General features: G+C 37.3%; 1 protein-coding gene across 3 annotated transcripts in view; it reads right to left on the reverse strand.

The window, feature by feature from the left end:
• Window positions 1-23487, reverse strand: part of WHRN (whirlin) — a 123555-nt gene that overhangs the window by 53248 nt on the left and 46820 nt on the right. For all 3 annotated transcript variants that reach the window (XM_072429935.1, XM_072429932.1, XM_072429933.1), the window contains 3 exons: window positions 4888-5106; window positions 3579-3704; window positions 2035-2234 (listed from right to left, as the gene is read on the reverse strand). In XM_072429935.1, the coding sequence (XP_072286036.1) occupies window positions 2035-2234; window positions 3579-3704; window positions 4888-5106 (545 nt within the window). The remainder of the gene's footprint in view (window positions 1-2034; window positions 2235-3578; window positions 3705-4887; window positions 5107-23487) is intronic.

Genomic DNA, 23487 nt, shown 5'->3' on the forward strand with positions numbered 1-23487 from the left:
TCATACAATGTATGACAATCGGATTGCAATATAACATTTGTTTACATTTAACCACCTGGTGAGAAAAACTCGGGGTTAACCATAATTGCAAAAGTTTTTACCCTGAACATGCTCGGGCTTAACGACCAGGTGGTTAAGCACACCAAGAACCTAAAAAATTGAAGGATTGGCTAGGAAACTAGCCAGACAGAAAAGTTTCTGGTTCTCTCAGCAGTGAAAGGTTATAATGCATTATTAGAATGTGAGGTATGGGGGTTGCTTAAACTCTGTTTAAGTGAGAAGTGATTAAAGTAATGACAAGTTACAGTAACCCTGTAACAGCCTAGACAAACTAGGAATTTAATGTAACACTTCCTGTGGACCTAAAGTCAAAATTTTACTTCAAATATAAGGGTAAAACAACCCTTTTAAAAAATAAGTAAAAATTATGTTTAAAAAAAAAGAAAAATGGGTGAAGCATCCCCCCTTTCTGTGTTGATCGCCATGGGTCAGATACCTACATCACGCAACCCGGAAGGCTCTTGACATTGGGCATGCACAGAAAGGGCAGTGAGATTGGCGCTCTTTTTTTCCCCTTTTGCAGCAGGCTACATCACCCAATCCTGCGCCTGTGCAATGTGAGATTGGGTGACGTACCCAGGAGAAGGCTGAAGATGGAGGCAAAAGGAAAGGTTTAGCACGATCAAGGGATCTGAGGGATTAAAGGTAAATGTGATTTTTTTTTCACTTTAGTTCTGCATTAAGTGGAGGTTGCCTTCCGCCAAAATGATCAGTAGGTCCAGAAATATAGGCTTATGAAATTAAATGGTTTGATTTTACCGGTAAATTCAAGATTCTTCCTAGTGTTAACTCTAGTGAAGAACAGGATTGGTGACCAACATAGAGGCCTACAAAGTGGGGATGTGGAAACAAGCTTGACTTTGACAGGAATAGTGTATATAATTTTAGTTGTTTAAATCTCTGGACAAAATACAGACTGGGCTGGCAAGTAAGGGAGCAATTGTGCCCCAAGCCTTATTCCTAATAACATATGTTGATTGGAGATAGTTTACTATTCCGATCCCCGTAGAACCTGCAATCTCGGGTTCATCAGAGCAAAGTTATTGAGTGACTTTTTTTCTGGAAATGGTTAAAAAGATGGGGATGAGACACCATAACATTTTCTTTAGCTCATCAAAATTTCTCCCTACTACAAAAGGACTAGTTTATTTGTGTTTGCTACCTAGACCAACGGTTTCCAGTCCTACTCTGTTTTCCTTTAATATTTTGACATTCAGCTTTTTTGTTTTCATCACAGGGGGTATTGGAATTTCTCAGGTTTGTGACAGGTTTATGTGCAAGGTAATAGAAGTCAGACATTATAAGTACAGCTTTTATCATGGAAACAGCAAAGAAGTGCAGAAACAAAAAATATTTAACAATATTCCCTTGTTTTACCACTGGCTTATTGGTGCATTGATCTTTTAAAAACATCTCTGAAAGTGACATCTAACCCCTCTCAGCCTAGGCCCATTCTTTTGATGTTTCTGACTACTGTTGGGTTTGTGCTCCAGCAAGATGCACAAGGTATGTTACGCTTAGATTCATGTATTAAAAGCAGAGAAACTTGGCTGCATAAGTATTAACTGCTTTCTAACTCATGCCAGTAAAATTGCAGCTGGAATTTTATTGGTTGATATCCTAGGCCAGCTTTTTTAACATGGGGGAAATCTTGAAATAACATTCAGGTCTTTAGGGTACCTCTTCTATTATTACTATATCCACAGCTCACAGTACATTAGTGTAGTGGTTAATGGAAGGAATGCCTCTTACATTGCTGGCTTTTAGTGGCTCTTCAAGTGACCTGGGAAGCACAAACTGCTCATTGCTCATTGCTGTGCAAGGAACCCTAGCACCTTCTAGAGAAACCCTAGGGTTCCATAGAAGTCTATTTAAAAAAACACTGTCCCAAGCCCTAACCTTTAATCTCCATAAAATCCAAACCCACTATTAGTCTTCACTTAAATATTATTTTTGACATTTAGTACTACTCACCCTGTAGATGAGTGGGGATCTCCAGTGTATGAACTGCTTAACCATTGAGTCTCATCTACTGTAGTGCGAGCATGAGGAACACGACCCACATCCTTCACAGTCATTATAAGATGTCGAGAAGAGCGAAGAATTCTAACAGCCTCATCATGAGGAATGGACAAAAAGCTGATTCCATTTACATCCAATATCTGATCTCCTACCTAGAATAAATGTCAGGAAAAGATGTCAGGGGAAAGATCAATTTTGGAAATCAGTGTGATATATTTATTGTGTTGAGTACTGTTTAAATTATTATTAGGCTCAAAATAGTTTTTAACAAATCTCCCAGTCCTCCTTTCCACAGCCAAGCTTCAACCCTCCATCATTAGTGCCGAAACTTTGGTCAAAATATACAATGTAGATCAGTGATTTGCTTCTAAATGTTTGTTAATACTGTAAAAAGTAATGTATGTGATGGCACTTTCGAGAATATATAGAGAAAACAATGTAGTGAATGATGTTTTGTAGCAGGAAAACTAGGCTTTTATGCTTCTATTATCTCCTAGATAAGAACTGTGCTTTCCAGCTCGCTCGTGTGCAGGACGGAGGCTTGAATGGGGGAGGGGGGTGGTTTGCATGACTTGAAGAAGAAATCTTTTGCTAAACACAGCTGCTGGTTGGGTGACACCGCGTAAAAGGATATGCACATGCTGTATATTGAACAACAATAACAAGCTGTGATGCGAAACACATACTGTAGGACATTTATTCAGCAAAGCACCCAGATGGACAACATGTCTTTGCTGGAAAAAATTGTTATCACTGACCAGACTGGCATTGTAGTGATAGGTCGTTTAATAGCCATCTGTGGAACATTTTCTTGAACTGCATTCACCTTGAAGTGCGCAAGGCCTATGCGGATATCACAATGAAGATCTATTGATCACTATAAAGAACAATTTATCACTACCATCTGGACAGGTGCTGAATACATTTACTACTCTGAAGTAAGGTCCTTCTGTTGGTGATTTTACCTTCTTAAGAGGAAAAAATTTCATAATATAGATTAAAAAACAGATCACGTTGTATTTATTTGTAGACAATAAGAGGTCTGTTAAGGTAGCAATACAATATGTGGTATTTTCATTTAATTAACCTATCAGTTAGAGAAAGAAATAAAAAAAAATGGATCAGAACAAACTCTATTTTGCAATGAAAACTGGAAGCATAAGCATAGCAATTTAAAATCAAAACAACTTTTTGTGCTATGATTGATATTTTGAATAATTAAAATGGTAAAGTCAATTATAAATATGATAAATTATTAAACAAATGGATTGTAACTTGCATTGTAGCACACACATATATATAATTGTGCATATATAGATTGTATTATCAATAAAAGAAATCACTAATAGAAAGTGGAATAATGTATAGCATTAACAACAAAAAAACTTTTGGTCATCAATATCTGGTCTTGTTACAAAGTATAAAAAGCTTTGAGTGTAAGCATAAGCATAATAAACAAAATTTTTGTCGGACAGTTATGAATATGGAACTGTTACCTTTAGACCAGCACTTTCAGCTTCTGAGCCCTGATCCACACCAGTGATGTAAATCCCAAGGGAGTAGTCCGCACCTCCACGAATGAGCAAGCCAAGGGATCTTCCCTCGCTCAGTACCAGATTGACCTGAATGGGGAAAACCATACATAACTACTACTTAATGCTTACATTAAAACAACATTTTAATTTGAAAGGGTAAAGACAACCAAAGTGCTATTTGCAGTAGCAGTTATCGTCCTTTACTGAAATGGTCCTAACTTTTTTTGCTTGGCTTAAAAGTAAATGAATAAACCCTAATTGTCTTCAGACAACCAAGAAGAAGTAGAACTAGCATGTGCTGCATGTTGTAAGTAAATAAAGTTGTAATGATGTTGTTAATGTTGTTTTTGATATTGAACAGCCATGTCTTTGTGTTGATTTCTGACATATAGGATGTCCAGTAATCACTGCTGGGTTTAAATTCATGGAAATTAATTTGAAGGTAAGTTATGGCATGAAACATAAGTGCATTGTTCAAATGAGGAGAGGCAAAACATTTTAAAGGATCTTGTCTAATTTTTGTACATTATGTGTTTTAGTACAGATTATAAATCTGCATGTTGTGTTTGTTTGCCGGTTGTCAATATTCTATGCAACAAACATAGCTATATTGTAGTAAAAACATAAAAGAGCCTCACATAGTGTTGGTGTCCGAATTCAGGTTGTCCTTAAATTCGACCTGAATATGGCTGTTCGACTTCGGATAGACCCAACTCGAAAAACACGTGATTCAATGGCGCAAAATTCAATGTGTCAAAAAATGTGTTAAAAAAAAAATTATTGTTAAAGTAAATTTTTGAATGTGTGTGATTTATGAAACTAACTTTTTTTTTTTACAGGTTATCCCACAATGAGAGGATGATTCCTATGGCTGTGAATCCTCCTGTCAGTCTGGGATCCCCGGACAAGTCTCCCCATTCATCACCTCTAGTGCTCTGTGATTGGCTGAGGCAAGGTAAACCCTGACTTTAATGGTGTTCAAATTCAGCATTCGATCCTTAACAATATCCCCCTATTCGATCGAATAGCTGACGAATTGAATAGTGAGATATTCGACCAACATTAGCCCTACATGTATAATTAGTCTTCTATAAAAAAACCTTTGCTGTCAAAAAAAAGCATGTTAATCTATGAAAACTTATAAGCTAGGAAGGAGATGCAAGATAACTACTTTATTTTGCTTGGTTCTAGTAACATGTATCTTGTAGTGAAATGAAGATGAATAATATTAAAAATGATGAGTGCAGATTATACAGTGTTACCCCCACACCTTCTTCTCATCACCCTCCTGTAGTAGTTGTAGGTGGCTCCTCTTCTCTTTCTCTGGGGCACCTGCAGAAGGGCTGTGAAGGTATGTTGGTCCTCCTGGAGGGGAAACACTATGTCCCTGTGGATCAACCCATGTATAAATGTGACTTGAAACATGTCCAGCAGGAACCCGGCCTGAGGAAAGCACAGACAGTACCAACTTCTGGGAGCCCCGCAGAGCCTGAAAAACAGATTTGTTGTGACAAATTTTTTGTTTGCAAACTAAGTAGTGTACTAATACAAGAAAGAGTAATAAATTAACTGTTTACCAAATAGTTTTGGCTATGAATACAATTTAAAGTGTTTCATTACCAAAAGATCTCAGGGATAAAGTTGTGGGCAGGCACAACAACAAATGGTGGACACCAAAACATTTCTAGTCTTTATTAATCCCTAGGAACACAGTAAATTATACTATACTAAAATATATTTAAAAAATAAAAGGCATTTGGTACAACTAGGATTCTTCCTGGATCAGACCATTCCTCCAATTTGCATGAAAGAGCAAGGAGAAAACTGAAAACTGAGAGGCTACCAAGAGGCCAATAGCAATTTTTATGAAGCGAGTGGTCATTTGGGTGCATGTGACAACAATATAACAAGTGCTCAACAAATGTGGCTTGTCTGGGAGACTTGCAAGAAAAAAAGGCCACATTAAGTTGCAAAAAACAGTGTTAAGAAAATGCTTATCTGTCTGGCAACTCCGTGCTGTGCACCATCGTGGTAATAAGCACTGTCTGTTCTGTCCTGCAATCTCAATTGCGCAGCCAGGAGGACTGGGATACCAACAGCCCCTGCTTCCCTTTAGCCGTGCAGCCTGATGGAGTTATGGCATCCCCAGCATCCATTGTGTTGCTGTGCACAGCTGAAAGGGATTCTAGAGGCTGATCAGCTCCTGATTCAGTCCTGCACTGCTATTGGCTGCTGGGACTTTGGAGCCTCTCTGCTCCCAGTCATCAGTTTCTGTTGTAGCGTTTAGCTGGGCTAATCTGTGCTGGAGATTTATCGTCTGATCACTGTTGCTGACCTTGGCTGTTTCTGACATTTCCAGTTTATGCTGCCTGGACCGACCTTTGCCTGTGACCCCGACTCTGCTTGTGTTTTGTCCTTGTGTACTTCATTTGGTGGACGGATATTCTGTGTATGACCTCTGTTCGGTATTCTAGACTTGGCTCTGTTGGAATCTTGGTACTGCTATCTGTGGGCTCCTGGCTTGCTGCCAGCCCGTTCTCAGACACCATCCCTTGCGCAAAAAGTCCTGGGGGCAACCGAGTGCTGGGAGACGCAACCAGTCTGCCGGGGCTTACTGGGGCCTTACTAAAAATTGGTGGACTGGTGTCTGGTGGGGACTTCTGACCAGGGCCTTACACACAAATTGAAGATTCTGAGACCAAGTAAAAAAGGTGTTACAATTAGTTGAGACCAAAATCAAACTATTTGGCCTCAACACCAAAGGATGCATCTTGCAGAAAGCAAATACAGCTCACCATCCAAAGAGCACCAAATCTACAATAAAAAATGGAGGCGAGAGCATCCTGTTGTGTGTTTCTCTGGAACAGGGCCTAGGGTATATGTCCAGATAGAAGGAACAATGGATGGCGCAAAATATCATCAAATAGGTGCAAAAACCTGCTGTCCTCTGTCAAAAAATGACAATGCCAAGAAGGTTCACCCTCCAACATGACAATGACCTGAAGCACACAGAAAACATGACCACACAGTTGCTGAAAGAGAAAAAGGTGAATGTAGTTTCATGGGCCAATCTAAGCTGAAGCTGTGCAATGACCATTCAGTTGTGATTGTGGAAAGAAAGATTGCAGTCTATCAATCCTCACCATTCATTTCTGTAATTCAGTTTTTTCAGAACTTTTTTTATAGCTTTCAATTGGATTCTATAAGTTACATTGAGCAACTAAAGCTGACTTTTTGAGGAATAAGGAAGGGGGCTTAATTTTTCATATTAAGGCTTCAAAGTAAAAAAATTTAAATATTTTGGGGGGATAATTCTTTTCTATATTCCCTGTAAATCAATACAACTGAATTACAATTTGGATGTTTTTTTAACTATTATTTATTTCTTGCTAAAATGAGTAGGGATTTTTCTTACATCTCCAATTTACCATGAACATGAGATCGCAGCTGGTTTTGTTTTGTATACTTCCAAATCATTAATAGGTGAGCAATATTATTAAAACTCTGGTGCGTTTTCAATTTTACTCTTTACTAACTTACTGTGCAAGGAAGTTTGAAACAACAGGCTGAAAATAAAAACTTTTTTTATTGTTATGTAATTTTACTCTTTTAATACATAAGACCTGCAAGATATAGGTTTGTCTTCTGTTTTTATTAGCAAGATGTCCTTTGATGTAGTACACACACTTTCGTACTTCTTAGCAGGTTTCTAAGTTAGAGGTGTATTTGTGTGTCAGTTCTGATTGCCTTTAATCACCTTATGCACCTGACCACTCCATTTACGTTGTGAGTAATATATTGTTCTGAAAACTCATACTCATTATACAAAAATACTCTAAAGACCTAGTCCAGCATCATTGCTCATCAGATGCCAATCGCCAATCTACCTCTATACTCTTCACCTAAAGCAAACACCCCATTCAGCCTCAGCAGTCTGGTTGCTCGGTCCCCAAACTCGGTTGCTATTAAGTGCACAAAGAATAGCATCTGTGGAACAAGGACTGATAGAGAACAAGTTGCCCACAGGACCACGGGTGGTGCCAGGTAATCACTAACTTTTGCCAAAGCACTAGGTGGAAGCAGGTCAAGGTCAGAGACAAAGAACACACACAGGATACAATGGCCAGAAGAGGAATTCAAAGGGTAGAGCAAAATCATGGGAGGGAGATTTTAACTTACCTATTTTCCCAGAGACAGAGCAGGAAGTAGGAGACAACCTCTTCAAAGTAAGGGTAAATTCTCTGTCAAGCACTTGTCACCAGAACTGGTGTCTACATTTAAAGACTTTCACTAGCTTAAAAGTTTAGATTTACCTTTACCTTCTGTACCAATGACAATTATTTTCAGGACTAATAGTGAGGGTAAATCTTTCCATTGGAAACCAGGGAAAAAACATATTTTGGGGGTTCAGTGGTCATTTGAAACCTTGAAATGTGTTGGAATTTTTATGACATAAAAATGTGATATATGGGAAAAGTTAAGCTGGACTTTATACATTCTGCTGGGCCTTATTTTGCAATTTGTCTTAGAGATGGTAAACTTCACTAGTAATGCAGTTGGGCACATGCAGGGCATGTTACAAGGCATTATGCAGGGCATGTCACCACTCCCCTGGCTTGACAACAGCAAATTTCAGTGCTTCAAAGTAGCAAGTAGTTGCAAGGTAACAGAAGTAAAGTAAGTATGAAAAGGGCAAAGAATTGGCAAGGTGTGCTTTAAAGGTAATGGTGGAGCAATAGATCAGTTTATTGTTTTAGTTTATTGCCTATATCATAGTGAACATCAAAAACACCTATGTATTACTAGAGATTATTGAGCTCTGTGTGAAATATGTAATGAGATCGAGAACAAATTAAAACACATAGCACATAGCGTTCAGAGATGGGCAATTCTTAGAGCAAATTTTGACAGATACTCTTAAAATCTACATTTGTTTTTTTTGAAAAACAACACTTAGAAGAGAAATGCTATGACAGCTTAGTTTGGAATTCACTGGGTAGTACTGCCCGTTTTTCATAGTACCCAGAGAGCATTGGTGTATTATGAAGAACTGCAGCCTTGAACTAATGTTTTCAACATGTGGTATTTAAAAATGTTTTGTATACTAGGGATACTTTTAACCAAAATTTAAATAATATGGGAGCTTTTATTACATCTCATAGTTAAAAAAATGAGGCCTAACGGTACACGTAGAGCTATAAATAAAGAATTAATAAAAATTATTTACCGCATTACTTTTTGGGGGATTTCAGTTAACAGCTTGTTGTATTAGATAGTATTTAAACACCAACTTTGTTTGATTAGTTACCTAAAATTATTTTTAACTATTTGGGGGTTTAAAATAATACTTTCCTAAACCATGTTTTAATTAATTGCCAATGTTTCCAAATATTTAAGAGAAACATAATAATGGCTATGGGGAAAAGATGAGGCGTTCTGCAGAAGACCCCACCTTCCAATACACCAACTGCAGTGCTTCAGGTACCACACTTTCTAACCACCACCACTATCTCACAGACCCCCTCTTCCTCCTGTCTGCCATTTGGTTACCAAAGTTCTGCAGACGTCCCATGACCATACAACTACTGCAGTGCCAAAGACTCCTCTTCCCTTGCAGCCACCACTGTACTATAAAACCCCCTTCCCATGCAGTTGCCACAGTTCAGCAGACAACACCCCTTCTTACACACCCACCACAATGCCAAACCATTATACAGCTACCACAGTGCCACAAACTACTCAATCCCATACAGACCATTGCAATGCTGCATAGGAGTGGAAAAGAGAAGGGTGTGTCATTTTGGTGGTTCTATGCGCAGTGGGTGTATGTGGCAGTGTAACTGAGATCCCCTTCCCCAGCCACTAAAGCAGTACAGACTTACCAGCCTTTTCCATGCAACCATCTGGACTTGGGTGCCATAGAGAGAGACTCTCTCTTTTTGGAAGGTAATCCTTTGAGATTCCAAAATGTTGGCTTTTAAATAAAGACAAAACTATGACTATACCAAGGTGTTCTGCTGTAAATTCTGAAATGCCATTATTGTCTGACTCCAGGGACCTCTAGCAACACATTTTCCAGTTCCTAAATATTGAAGGGGACTCAATAAAACATTGAACATCAAGACAGTGTCCTAAATCCTAGCACAGTTCAGCAGGAAATACTTGGAAAATATACTCTCTATATCCTTCTTTTGTAATAGTCACCAGCTCACTTTAATAAAAGCACAGGCTGTCACAAACATACCCCCTGTCAACATTAAGTCATGATGGTGCCTGTGCCCACTATGGTAAGAAGGTATTTTATTAATGGCATTGATTTATCACAGTATTCAGGCATGTGAGCGCTGTTAAAACCCTCAACTTTTCCTAATGATGGAACAACAGAGTAAAGGACAAATTATTTGTCACTTGACTTTTATGTGACTTTCAAGGTAAGATAACTGTTTTCAATTAACAATTACATGCAAGAATGTAGCGGGAGGGTTAAGGGAGGACTGGTAGGAAATATTTAATATGCACAGGTTGGCATGATTTTTTTCTTTTTTCTTATTAGTTTTAGTCTTTATTATTCTGAATATTGTGCCCAGCAGCTGGCAGCTCACACTGCCCTATGGTTGTGCCGCTTATTTATTTGGGGGTAGACAATTAACTTATCTGCATGTTTCTGGAGGTGTGGGGGAAACCAAAGTGCCCAGAGGAAACCCACGTGAACATAGGGAAACCCAAAGTGAACATAGGCAGAACCTGCAGACTCCTTAAAGATACTGTCCTGGCTAAGCTTCAAGGCTAGGGCCTAAAACCAAAGAATGTTTGCAGTAGATTGGACTTTTAAAGTTGAAATAAGGTTAGGCTTTGGACATTTGAATATTAAAACAAAAGAGTACAAAACAGAACAAATGACTACACCCTCACCAAAGGCTCATTATACTATGGTTGAATACTCACCTAGCCAATGCTATATAAAAGTGTAAAAGTATTTTATTCATAATAAATAGTTATACTGTTGTACGGAAGTACAAAAATTAAGTGAATAAAAATCTAAATTAATCTTTTGATGCCTTAATAATACGACCCAACTTATTTGTCCAGGTCAGGATATATTCCACCAATTACTGCCAAGTCGGTTAGATAATTTAGATTGGCAGGTAGAAATTAAATTGTTTACAATCTGTTTTCGAAATAATTGGTAACTTGTACAAGCATATTTAGTTGAGCTCAAAACTTTAAATGAGCATTTTAGTACTGTGCATGTCACTACAGTCCATCAGTCCAAATACAGCCCTGGCTGTAACAACAGAACAAGTATTCATGAGGATAAAGTGTTTTATCAGCAAATTGACTTTAGGTGTTACACATCTGGGAGAAAATGTAAGTCAATGCTTACATAACCAGTTGACAATTTAATTGTTTAGTATTACCTAGTATTTTGAGACAAAGTTTTGCTGCACCTATAAATTCAGCATTGTATTTGCATTTTTAGAAGGTCTGGGGCAAAGAAGTAGCAATAAGAAACAAATACGAAATTCATTTTATCCTGACTTCTGTCATATGTTGTATATATATATACATATATATATATATATATATATATATATATATAAAATACAGGGTGATGGTGCAAATAACTACTATTACATTCTACATTCTAGTCTCTAATACAGACAATGTCAATAACCCTAAGAAATTATTTTGCATTGACTTAGTTTGACCTAATTTTTGTGGGAAAGAGCCAAATCACTTACAAGAAATATAGCAGTTAGTCAAACGTATTTATCTGCTTCCATTTCACAAGTGAGTACTTGTAGGCATTTGGTGGCAATAGAGACACTGCATATGCGATAACTTGTATGCGCCTATTGCAGCCTTTATTGATGTCATTTGCAGTAATGATTGGAGCAAAGCTGCTACCTTACCTAGGGTTTTCTTTTGCATTCAGTCTTTAGTGTATAAATTTAGTAATGACTACTGTCAGAAGTGGGATAACATACATATTTGACCCCAGAAAACCCTAACACTGAAATCTTCAAATTCTTCCAGGGTATAGTGCCTACTTAACGTATGTCTGTTCATTTGCGCGTTAGAGAAAATTGGGATAAGCCACATAAATTAAAGAATTCCAAATACATTTTGGCTATGTTGGTTTAAAATTTCACACAGCACATAAAAAAACAAAAAAAGGCATGTCTTAACATTCATGATTTAAAATCCCCTTTATCAGATAACTGTATTCCAAACACTGAATAAAGAGAAACACCTGTTAAGCAGTTATGTAGTACTAATGAAAAGGATTGCCTATGAAGAGCACAAAGCTCGAACTTTCCTTTTCTCTGCAGTGCAGCAAAATAATGTTCCCCTCCTCCCTGGGAAAGACACTCTTCTCTGCACTTGTTAACTTTTCAGCCAAATCAGCTAACCCTGAGTGGCAACAGGCTAAGGGAAAAACATCTTTTTAAAATACAATAAAAAAATATGACAACATACCTTTACATGTTGAGTCATATTCACATTATAAATGTGAATTATTGTGTTGATGTTTTTAATAGCAGCTAAAACTGGCAAACAGTGGTTATGGCATCTTTTCTATAGTATAGTGTTGATAATTTCACATTATTGGAAAGACTCATTTGTATAATGCTAATTAATCTACGCTACATTGTCTGAATTCTAAATTTCTAATTAGTATATTGAAGGACAAATATGAATTTTTAGAAAGCAGGTATTTTAATTTATTATTGCCTTAATGTTTGCTTTTCACATTTTTTACTAGTCAGGTCTTTATTTTCTGGATATGTACAGAGAACTGTACATAAACTGTTATTATCTGCTACAATTAATTACCATTGACTCTGTCTAATTGTTTATCAACAGGTAAAAAAAATGACTGCCTTTGTGTGCATGTATAATTACAAATGATAGACTAAAAGCCTTGCTGTGTTTTATGTTTATTAGGATCTTTTCTATAGCCCTATCTTCATGTGTTTTTCATATCTCATTATCTGCCAGTCACTCTGTTTATGAAGCCCCTTGATCTTTAGGAAAGGGAGCCTTGCCTGCTGGACACATGTATGGGGCCTACAGAGAATTTACATGTATTAGCCCTGGGTCTTTCTATTGTTGGATTTTTAAGGTAAAGATAGGGGAATGAAAATCAAGGTCCATCAAGATAAATAAAAGCACCAAGACATAATGGGAGCACAGAGCCTTCCAGGATATCTACACCATGCATCCCGGGTGGCTCTGGCTGCTTCTTTGCTCCCTCCTCATGAGATCAGGGCATGCGCAGAAGGGGCATCTTTTTCACCAAGGGAAATGCATGCGCAGTGAGATCAGCTCTCTTTTTTTCCCCCTTCACAGTGGCTACATTACCAGATCTTGCTCCTGTGCAGTGCAAGATCAGGGGGCAGAGCAGGAAGACCAGAAATAAGGCAGAAGATAGCGGCACCAGGACGAAAGAGGAATCCCGGGAGGACGCGGAACCGCATCCCAGAAAGGACCAGCACCATCGAGGGATCTGCGGTATTAAAGTTAAGTGTAATATTTTTGTTTTTAGTTTACTTTTGCTTTAAGCCTGATAGAAATATGGACTGATTAAAGGCCTATCTGAAACGTACGGTGAAGACAGGTCTTTTGACATGTTTATGATGGTATATTTTGGGTGTTCATGGCATTATTGTGACTGGCACAAAAGTAAGAGGATTTATTTCCAAAAACTTGGTTGGATAATATGTTGGTTTAAAACTATAAAGCTGTGGCCTTGGCCTTTCCACAAATATATTATGGCTTGGTCCAGTGTTCTCCAACCAGGGTTCTTTCAGAGGCTGCTAGGTATTCCTTGAGCAATGAGCAGTTTGTGAATCTCAGGTGAGTTAAAACTTATATCAATCATTTTTCTGGCTAACTGTAAAGCTGACGTTCTTCTCACTGGCTAGCAATGTAACACGCATTTATCCCCTTCACCACCATACTAATATACTGTATGTTATGGATATAGTAATTAAAGCAAGGGTTCCCCAAAGACCTGAAAGTTATCTTTAGGCATTCTCCCATGTTAAAAAATTGTTGTGAAACACTGGTCTAGTGTATTTTTAGGAAGGGGGCAGGGGCATGATGGAAGGCTGGGAGTGTAGTAAAGAAAAAGTATGGTTGTCAGCAGTCATGAAGTTTTGCCAGAGTCCTGTGATAGGGCTATGCTACATAGAGTTTTGATGACTTTTGTTATCTGGTCAGCCCATGGTGTGTTTGTAATCAGCGAATTGGTACAATCTCTGATGAATCCTTGATCTAGAAGGATCTTTGTAGTGAGTAGTTTCACTTGCACGCAGGTTAAATGCCTATAAAACGCTTTGTGTTGGAGCTTAGATTTAGATTGTGTGATCTTCTGGGCAGACAGTAAGCCTGGAGGCTATGTATCTAAAATAATCCTGTAATATGGTCAAATTGCTGGAATTGGGTTTACAGAAGAACCTCCTGTTTTGTGGTTCCATTGTTTCAGTTGTAGCTGTTGGCTGGTTGCTGAAAAGCTCCCACTGCGATCCAGGGTCGCTGTAAAAACTCTGGGAGTATTTTGTGTGTTCAATCTTCTTCTGCCCTTCTATCACATTTAGAATTAAGAGCTCGAAACTACATCTTCAAGAATGGACCTGCATTTGTGCATACTACTGGGTTCAAGGTATTAGGAATTGAGAGTTATTTTGGTCCGATTATAGTCCTTCTAAATGTAGCTACTAAAAAATGTAGGTACTTAAGAAAGTTTTAACTAATCTCTAAAAAGTTTCAGCAATCTCTGTCCTTGTAGAGATTGAGATACTTCTAGTTTACCTGGTGATGCAGCATGGGTAGATGTAATGCTTGCAAGTTGAAGGTCATGATTTTCAACTTGTTTTTTTGTTTTGTTTTTTAATTCTTACAGTGCATGAAATATCACAAAAAGCAAAACTGAAGACTATGGGCCGGATTTATTAAAGCTCTCTGAGGCTGGAGAGGATACACATCAGTGAAGCTGGGTGATGCAGAAAACCCGGAATGGGTCTAGCAAATAGCAAATTAATTTAGGAACACCATTCCAGGTTTGCTGGATCACCCAGATTTACTGATGAAAGTGTATCCTTTTCAGCCTTGGAGAGCTTTCATTAATCAGGCCCTATGTTACAGATATTTTAAGAAATGTTCTCTTTTTTTTTTCTCTGATATCAAATGACCCTCTTTTAGCTTTTTAATCTTCTGATCCCGTTGTTGTACTGTAATTCCATTCACCGTCTGTGTACACTGGTTGATTTGTGGGTCCATTACACAGTGCATTTTTATAAATTACATGGTGTCCCGGTTTATATTTAATTTAACATAAAGTACAATTGATACTATTTTTAGCATTAGGTATTTGTATTACAAGCCAAAGGCAAAAGATGAAGGTGAACTATTTTAAAATAACCTGTACTTGGGGAAAAAGCATGGCACTTCTGGGCGGAATCCTACGCATTCTGTTTTTATTTAGAAATAGTATTTTTCAAAACTGCTACTTGCTTGAAACGGAATTGAAAAATAGCTTTTTTGGCATAAAACATTTTTAATATCTACTGATGCCCTGTTTTAGCCATCCTTACTTGTGGGTTCTTGACTTGGCAATTAGGTTAGGGTGGTCATATAACCTGTATACAGTATCTGCAGTATTAAAATACCTATGGAATGTGTCCACATCAGGTATGAGGATAATTATCTGACCCTTGCATTATGCAATCTACAAATTGGAACTGTGAGATTTACAGGCTGTAAGTAACTGTGAAGATATTTTAAAATAATCTTTGACAACAAAACAAAGTTTAGTAGCATTGGTATGCATGTGTTAACTTGACAATTACTCTATGACCAATTTCCTCTTATTGACAGCACACACCGATCCACATGCCTCATTCTCTGCAGTAAGGTTAATTAAGGTTTTCCTGGCCAATGAGATTTTATATTTGGACTCATAAATTTGTGTTGCCATCATAATGGGGTTACAAAATCTTCTTTAACATCTAGCTAATCATCTCTTTATGTACAATGCCTGCCGTTCATGTACAGTATAATGTACAATACCTGCCCACTGCTGTTAGGGAATTAGAATGGAGTGGGGACAATGTAAATACAGTGGCCATATCTTATGTTATCAGTGGCTGCATAATGGCCAAAGTAAAGAAAGTCCAGGAAAAGAACACTAACATGGACCACAGATATAAACTATATAATAAATATTATACATACTTGTTTCCATTGCAAAAGTTTGGATACAGTTTGATTTATGGTCAACCTATGTTCACAATAAATTTTCCCATACCTTAGAAAACCAAAAAATCAGACACAGATTGGTGCATGTGCATATGTTCATTTACCCTGCAGAGCTTCTCATGAGCTGAAAAAGAAACACTGTTTGATTTTCCTCAGTATAAACTTGAAAATCCAGAGTTCCAGCACATGTTATATTTCTGTGTTATTTCAATTTTTTTTTAATGTATGAGTCCCTGCTAGGTAGATGTACCCTCTTAAATTTTCCTTGGAACCATGGTCACAGAGATGGATGTAAAGCCAGACCATCTCTGGTGGTCATTACGCTGTGGCTCTATATTAGAAAATCTAGTTATGTAATTAATTGGCAGATATTTTACTGATTGGCATCCTTGTTTTATGTGACAAACCTTTTACAGTTTAAAAAAAATCAAACTGTTTTATAGGTTAGCAAAAAAGCTATTGCTATCACAAAAAAATGAAATGGTAGAAGGGCAAAATTATATTGCTTAATTGTTGCTGTTTCTAATAAGATGAGTGACAAAACACTTCAGAGAAGTAATATAGAGATTACCATAACAGCTGGAGGAGAAGACAGGTACTGTTATTTATACAGAAGAGAAGATTGGAAATAGGCCCTTGGCCAAATGATGTTTTTTTAGATACATTTATGAATCAGACGAGCGGGTGCCAGATCAATGTAAGGCAGTAGGGGAGATTAAATTAGCCTTTATCTTTTATTAAAAGTCATAAGCCTTTTCACCTTCACTGCTTCATGTCTGCCTGTGGGTACTGGAACAATAAACAAATTAGTTTTTACAATGTGGAGGTGGCTTTTTATGTTCTTAAATGAATAGTCAGACAACAGGAAAACAACATAAATCTACCAGGCTATCCTTTATTAAAATATTTTCTTTTTTTTTCCTCTTGCCTCTTCTTTCCTTTCTCAATCCCTGTGATTTTGTGACACCATTTGTAACTGGCTATACAGGTAGTCCCCGCGTTACATAGGAGATAGGGACTGTAGGTTTTTACTTAAGTTGCATTTGTATGTACCTCGGAACAGGTACATTATTTTAATAAATGCAATTAGGACAGATGTTTGTCTCAACATATTATTAGGCAGTGTGGTGTCAGTTACTGTATAAAATCCTCACTGTGAGTTAATCACAAACAAAGCAAAAAAAAAACTTTATGGAACCTAGACGATCACTGACTTTTGCAGCAAGCTGTGCTTTGATGATGCAAACAGAAACAACTGCAGAGTTTGTCTTGGTCATTAAAGAGTTACAAGATGTTACAGATCAGCTCATCTGAACATCACCCACAACCTCAGCTGTGCTGAAAAAAGATTTCTTCTGAAAGTCATGCAAACCCCCCTCCAAGCCTCCATCCTACATACCAGGGAGCAGGGAAGCCTGTTTATATATAGGAGTTGTCCATATGTCAGATGTCCTTAACCCCGGGACTACCTGTACTGAATTTTTTCATTTGTTTGTCTTCAATTTGTTTCAGTAGTGTTGCATTAAGGTAATGGCACCAGCCATTTTTTTGTCCAGTCATACACAACACACTAACACCACACTTGGTTTCCATGTAAAACAACATGATACAAAGCAGGGGCTTTGCTATAATGCATCTGTTGTCACACAGCATTCTAAATGGCTCTTAAAAACTGCAATCAACATACATTTGTTCTGGTATTAGCAGTATATGTACAGATGTGCTCAAGTAGCACAAGCAGTCAACTAGATGTGCTGCAATGCAAAGATAGGAAAAGAGGACAGAATGGCAAACAGAAGAGCTCTTCAGTGAGCTGCTTCTCTTTTGACTGTACAATCAAAGGTTGGGGTGGGGCCTATAAATAAAAATGGAACTACAGTACAAAAAAGATCAGCTGTCCTGGTATGTAGAGCTGTGCTGTGTTGCACAGTAGTGCAGCTGTTATGCTGGACAGGCAAAAATACAACTTCTTGGATCAGTACATTCCACCTCTCTCCATAATCCAAACCTCTGGCCCCTGTGCTTCAGATCCTTTTCATCTGGGGCTCAGGAGCTGATACCAACTAAGCTTCAGTATCTCACCTGTCCCCCAAGCAGGGATACAAGGTCCCTTGGAAGGCTAGGTGCATCAACTCCTAGATATACATATTAATATGTGTGTGTAAAATGCATTGATCATCTCAGCATTGGGGTATCATGAAGTGGTTTTTATGATGCCCCAGTTATAAAAAAGATATTCCAAATAATTGATGAATACTCGTTTGTTTAAATATACTGGTCAAAGGCAGATTTATAAATAGGAAAGCAGATATGACCAGGTTATATTTGCCAAATTACTAAAATAAAACAAATGCAATACATGCAATACATATTGAAACTGTAAGCATTGTGGAAAGTCAGTTTTCCTAAATTATGATATAGAGGAGAATTTATCGATGTGGATACACAGACATTTATAATAGAATGGTTTGTTTTGAGAAATAATATGCCCTATGTGTTCTCTTTAAATTTTCCACCAAGTCATACACCTATCTCTCACTTCCATCTCGTAAAATGTTGCTGTTCCTACTATAATAGGCAAATACATCTATATTACACTAATACATGATGTTTACTAATCTAATCAATATGTTCTTTTACCTTACTCCTTGTGGTTGGTCTACTTGATGACTGTATGTTGTTCTTTCATATTTCAATAAATGTATTACAAGAAAAAGCAGGTATAAACAGAATCACTTTGCTCTCTTTTTGAGAAAGAATTGCACAAAGCACCTTTTGCACATTATATTTGATGAACATCATCAGGGGGGCCCAAAAAAGAACAAGAGGAACTAAAGGTGTCCTAGTACTGGTGATGGTGGTGTGGGAGAAAACATGTGACAGGACTGCATGAAAGATAAATGTATATTTTGTATGTGTTATATGTACCGGTAATTGTTTTTGTCTTTTTTTAATTCTTTTTACAAATTGTACCACTTGCTTTCAGTACTGAATTGGCTATCAAAGCAGTGGCTTATACACAATACATTGAAAAGTTTTAACATTAAAAAAAAAACAATTTTGTCCAAAATCTATTATAGTTACCCTTTAAATAATCCTCACTGCAGTTTCCTTGCCAAATGAAAGCAGGAAACTGTCCTTGAAACACAGAATAGCTTTGTTCTATTCTACCATGTATTCTTAACAGTACTATTGTGAAGCTCCATAAACAGTTGTAACAAAAAGTATGGGCACCCCAATCAGACCATCAGAACATAAATTTCAATGCTAAAAATACATTTTTTGAACGTAAGAATTCTATAAAAACAGATACAGTTACTTTATAAAACAGATATTATCTAAAAACAAAATATATATTAATGCAAAAAGACAAAGGTTGGTTTAATATAGCCGCCCCTTTTTAAGATTATAGGCATCATTGCATAGATTAAATATTTTGACAATTATTGCAGCACTATATATATTATATAATAAATTTAAAAACCCTGTTTTTTTTATAGCAGTGTACGTCCCTGAAAAGTGTATGTAACAGCTGGTAACTAGGATTCTTGTATGCTATTATCTACTGAAATAAGGGCAATGCTGGCAGTCAATTTTATCTGCAATGTAAAAGCTCATCCGCACAACCATACAGCTAAAAAAATTCACGTACAATAACCACTCGTTTAGCCAGTAGGTTTACCTCCAGCAGATAAAGATACAATGATGATGAATTTCATCCCATTACACTTGTAGTATGATTAACCTATATAGCTGGGCTTAAATTTAGTTAAATGTTACAATTTTCACATAAGGATGTATCCTGTCCACAGACAATAATTTTGTGGGATGAACCGGTATTGACACTAAACCTTGGTCACTTTCTAACCCAACCTTCCTCAACTTTTTAACCATGGAGGAATCCCTAAAAAATGTCCTTTCGCAGGCAGGCCCTCTTACAAAATAGTTATATTTGCAGTTTATGACACATCAACATAATCATCAAGGTATAAAAAGGTTCTAAGAATTAGTAAAAGAATGAAAAAAGGATAAGAGGAAAAATATGAAAAAAAAGGCAGGTGGTAGACCTAAAGGCAGGTGGTTGTCACCCAGGACTAATTATATTCCAGCCCCTCCTGCTTTGTAGATAAGAATTATTACAGTGAAAATCTCCATTATGTTGGTGATTAATGAACTGTCTTGATCAAATCATTATTTCTGTTTTCATCCTAATTTGCCAACAATTTCAGGTTTGTGGTTTATGTCCCAGCCAACTAATCTTGGGGGAAAAAGTTTGAAAGTCTTTCCCTATCACTACTGTTAATACTCAAGGTGACCATGGTAATGTCTATTTTGTGCCCCTCTGAACATAAACATCCACTTTCACAGGAAAACTAAACCTAAGAATATATTGTAGCTTCAGAAAGATCAATGGCACCATCAATGTGCAACTTTGCATCCTCATCCTTGTACAAGTGTGCAGAGTTATGGACCTGCATACACCCTTTCCAAAAACTACAATGATGCAATGTGGGTCATTGATGCAGTAATGCTACCCCTTCTTTAGGATAAAGAAAGCACCTGTTGATTTTGCCAAAAATGCAGTGTCTATGTTGCTTCCTGCAAACTGCCCTGGAAGGTTTATCTTATTTGTGTAAACTACCAATCTCCCCATGTGTCATAATATGCAGATAAACAAAGGCTACCAAATCCAAAGGCAACCAAGGCTAACCTCCATGGATACAATGAAGGGGAGGGAAATTATGTAATTCTTTAGGATTTCAAGGTAAAAGAAAGGGAAATAAACCTGAAAAAAAACAACTGCAGTCACATCTGGAAGGACTGGAAAGCTGCAATAAATCAAATTGCATTTTTTTTTTTTGGGGCGAACATGTGCTTTCAACAAACCAAAGGTGCACTTGTCTGTAGAAAACTTTGAGAATAAATTCTGCCAATAGATTGTACCTGCAAGGCTAGCTTTTACTGTTGAAAGATCAAACCAAACCTGCTGCAATGATTTTTTTTTTATCCTAAATATTTTGGATCTGTGCCCATTTGTGTTAGAATTATTTAGATCACACATTGATATAAGTATATGATATATAAGTATGAGAATATCAAGGTGAGAGAATGGCATTCATAGATAAAAGGCAAATTTGACGGGTTTTATTTCAGCAAACAAACCCAGAATCAGGCCACAGAGACAGAAAGATTAATCAATGAGTACTTTGCAACACTGCGGGTTTCTTTTTGCTTGGACTGACAGTGATACATCTTTGTTCACAAAGGGGTCAATGCAATGTAATCACACAACTTTTTTTTGCTGCTTGTCTGCTTGTGGAAGCAGGGTTCAGAACCTTGAAATTAGGTTTTAATACACATTACTATAATCATCTCCACAAACTGCTGTAATTTATAGTTAAATGAGTGTTTTTAGATTGCTGTCTGACAGCTTTAAAGTGATGCACCTGCAGAGGTCGCGCCTGGACTAATTGCTTTGCTCATCGATTTAGAACACGCAAAATTAACTGCGAGGCCAGCATCCGTGGAAGAAGAGAGATTGCAATGAAGCAAAATTATTTTATTACAGATTGCTGCTTCCTCTACACTCCCCTAGTTTATACATGCGTCAAAGTCAAGAATAACTAAAAAAGCCAGGGCCTTATTTACCAAATTGCGTTTACAGGTCAGCGCCTAGGGTAAAAGGGGGCAGCCTCATAAGATATTAACCATCTGCATTTGGCTTCTACTTATGATGGTTGTGTCTCAAATAACCACGTATTCCAATGATGCTTTGAAAAAAACTAAACTAAAAATTGGGAATTTAGCAGCAAATAGGCTCAGCAGTAAAGTTTAAACATATTTAGCACCCACCCAGCAAAAGTATATTATAATGGTAAAATAAAACATCTATTTTCATTACATACTTTGTTTTGGATTCCAATATGCATTTACTGGGTCTCTGTCTATCCTATGTTGGCAAATCATTGTTGGTATCATTCATATTCCTTAAAATAGAAATATTCAGGTTATATATTGATATATGATATACATATATTTCCAAATGACTTATTACAAATGTTTAATTTTACATATACCCCTCAAAAAACATAAAAATACGTGTCATATTGCTTTCCATTATTTCTCCCTAATATTCCAAAGGCGAAATTACAGTGTTAACCTTCCCTTTTTTTTTTTAATTCACAGTGTTTGGCATGAACACTGAATCAGGTAACCCAACTCATTTCACAGATTTGTTCCTCTGCTTCTTCAGGGGACAATATGCTTTATTTATTAGGAACCTTAAAAGCTTTAGGATTTGCCAGCATTAAATCAAAATGCAAAAGGAAATCTTACATTTTCAGTCTTAGCCATTTTTTTGCCAAGGGGCAACAAGATAGAGCAGATGTTCTTACAAGGCTTAGAGACATGATGAATGTAGTCTATCTCCCTCTTTAAATCAGTTAGAAGGCAACTCCAAACCTCTCTTTTTATTCTGGATGATAAACACCTGTATTATATTGTCTTTCATACCTAAAGGATGTGGGTTGAATAACAATAGTTAAGGCAGCATGCTGCAGGGGGCAGTTCCAGAGATAAGGTGAATATTGCAGAAAACACAGGTTGTTTTGTTGTGTTTGATTTTCATTTAATGATAATTAGGCTGAAAAATACATTGGCCTTAAGCTACCTACACACATCCAATGCTTCTCGTCTGATAATCAGCTCAGGGCCGATACCGGATGAGAATCTGGCGTGTGTACAGCTCCCGTCATCCATCGTTCGAATTACCAACTTGGCGGATCCATGGACGATGGACAACAAACAATCCTAATGAAAGTAAAGGGAAGAGAGCGCAGCAGGGTGCCGCTCTGTCGTTCTCTCCATATAGCAGAACGGTGCTGTATGTACATCACTCGTTCATGCATGGTGCAGTCCTTAGTCATTGGAAAGCATCCTGAAAGATCCTATTCAACGACAATTATTGCACATGTGTACCCAGCTTTAGGTTCATCTATCCCTCACACAAATACCTGGGGTTCCTCCAGGTCTTGCTGGAAGTATTAGCCAATTGGTGCCGGATTTACACGGATCACGTTTTGGCAGTCAGCGAGGCAGCAATTAGCCAAGCCTGCAGGATTAAGGAGCATATTTTTATAATAAGCAGGTGGAGCAGAAATGAAATCAAAAAAGTCCATTTAAACCCGTATTGTATGATTTCTTCCATTTTCTGCCATAGGAAAGACTTTGGCTTTAAAACAAAAACAAAAAGAAAGCCTTCAGTCTGATCTCAGATTTAATGCTAGTGAAGGCACTACAATAAAAAGACAAGTATAAATATATCTGAAATCTTTTAAAGCTGTGAATTTACAGCAAAAGAAAAATGCTTATATCAAATGTGAAGAAGGAAAGAGGAGCTACTGCTCTGATTTCCCACAAGAACTGATAAACAAATAAAACCAAGCACTATAAGCCTTCCTCTGCAGTATGACACAAGAAAAAATGGAGCATAAACAGAACTCAAAGCATGAAAGGGAAATTGTAAACCAACCAGTTACATAGAGTCAAGCTAACAGAGGCTGCAAGAGTGCTGCTGCTATTGAAAGCAAAACAAGAACATGTTATA

The sequence above is a fragment of the Pyxicephalus adspersus genome, chromosome Z, assembly GCF_032062135.1.
Source record: "Pyxicephalus adspersus chromosome Z, UCB_Pads_2.0, whole genome shotgun sequence".
In the NCBI taxonomy this organism is placed as follows: Eukaryota; Metazoa; Chordata; class Amphibia; order Anura; family Pyxicephalidae; genus Pyxicephalus; species Pyxicephalus adspersus.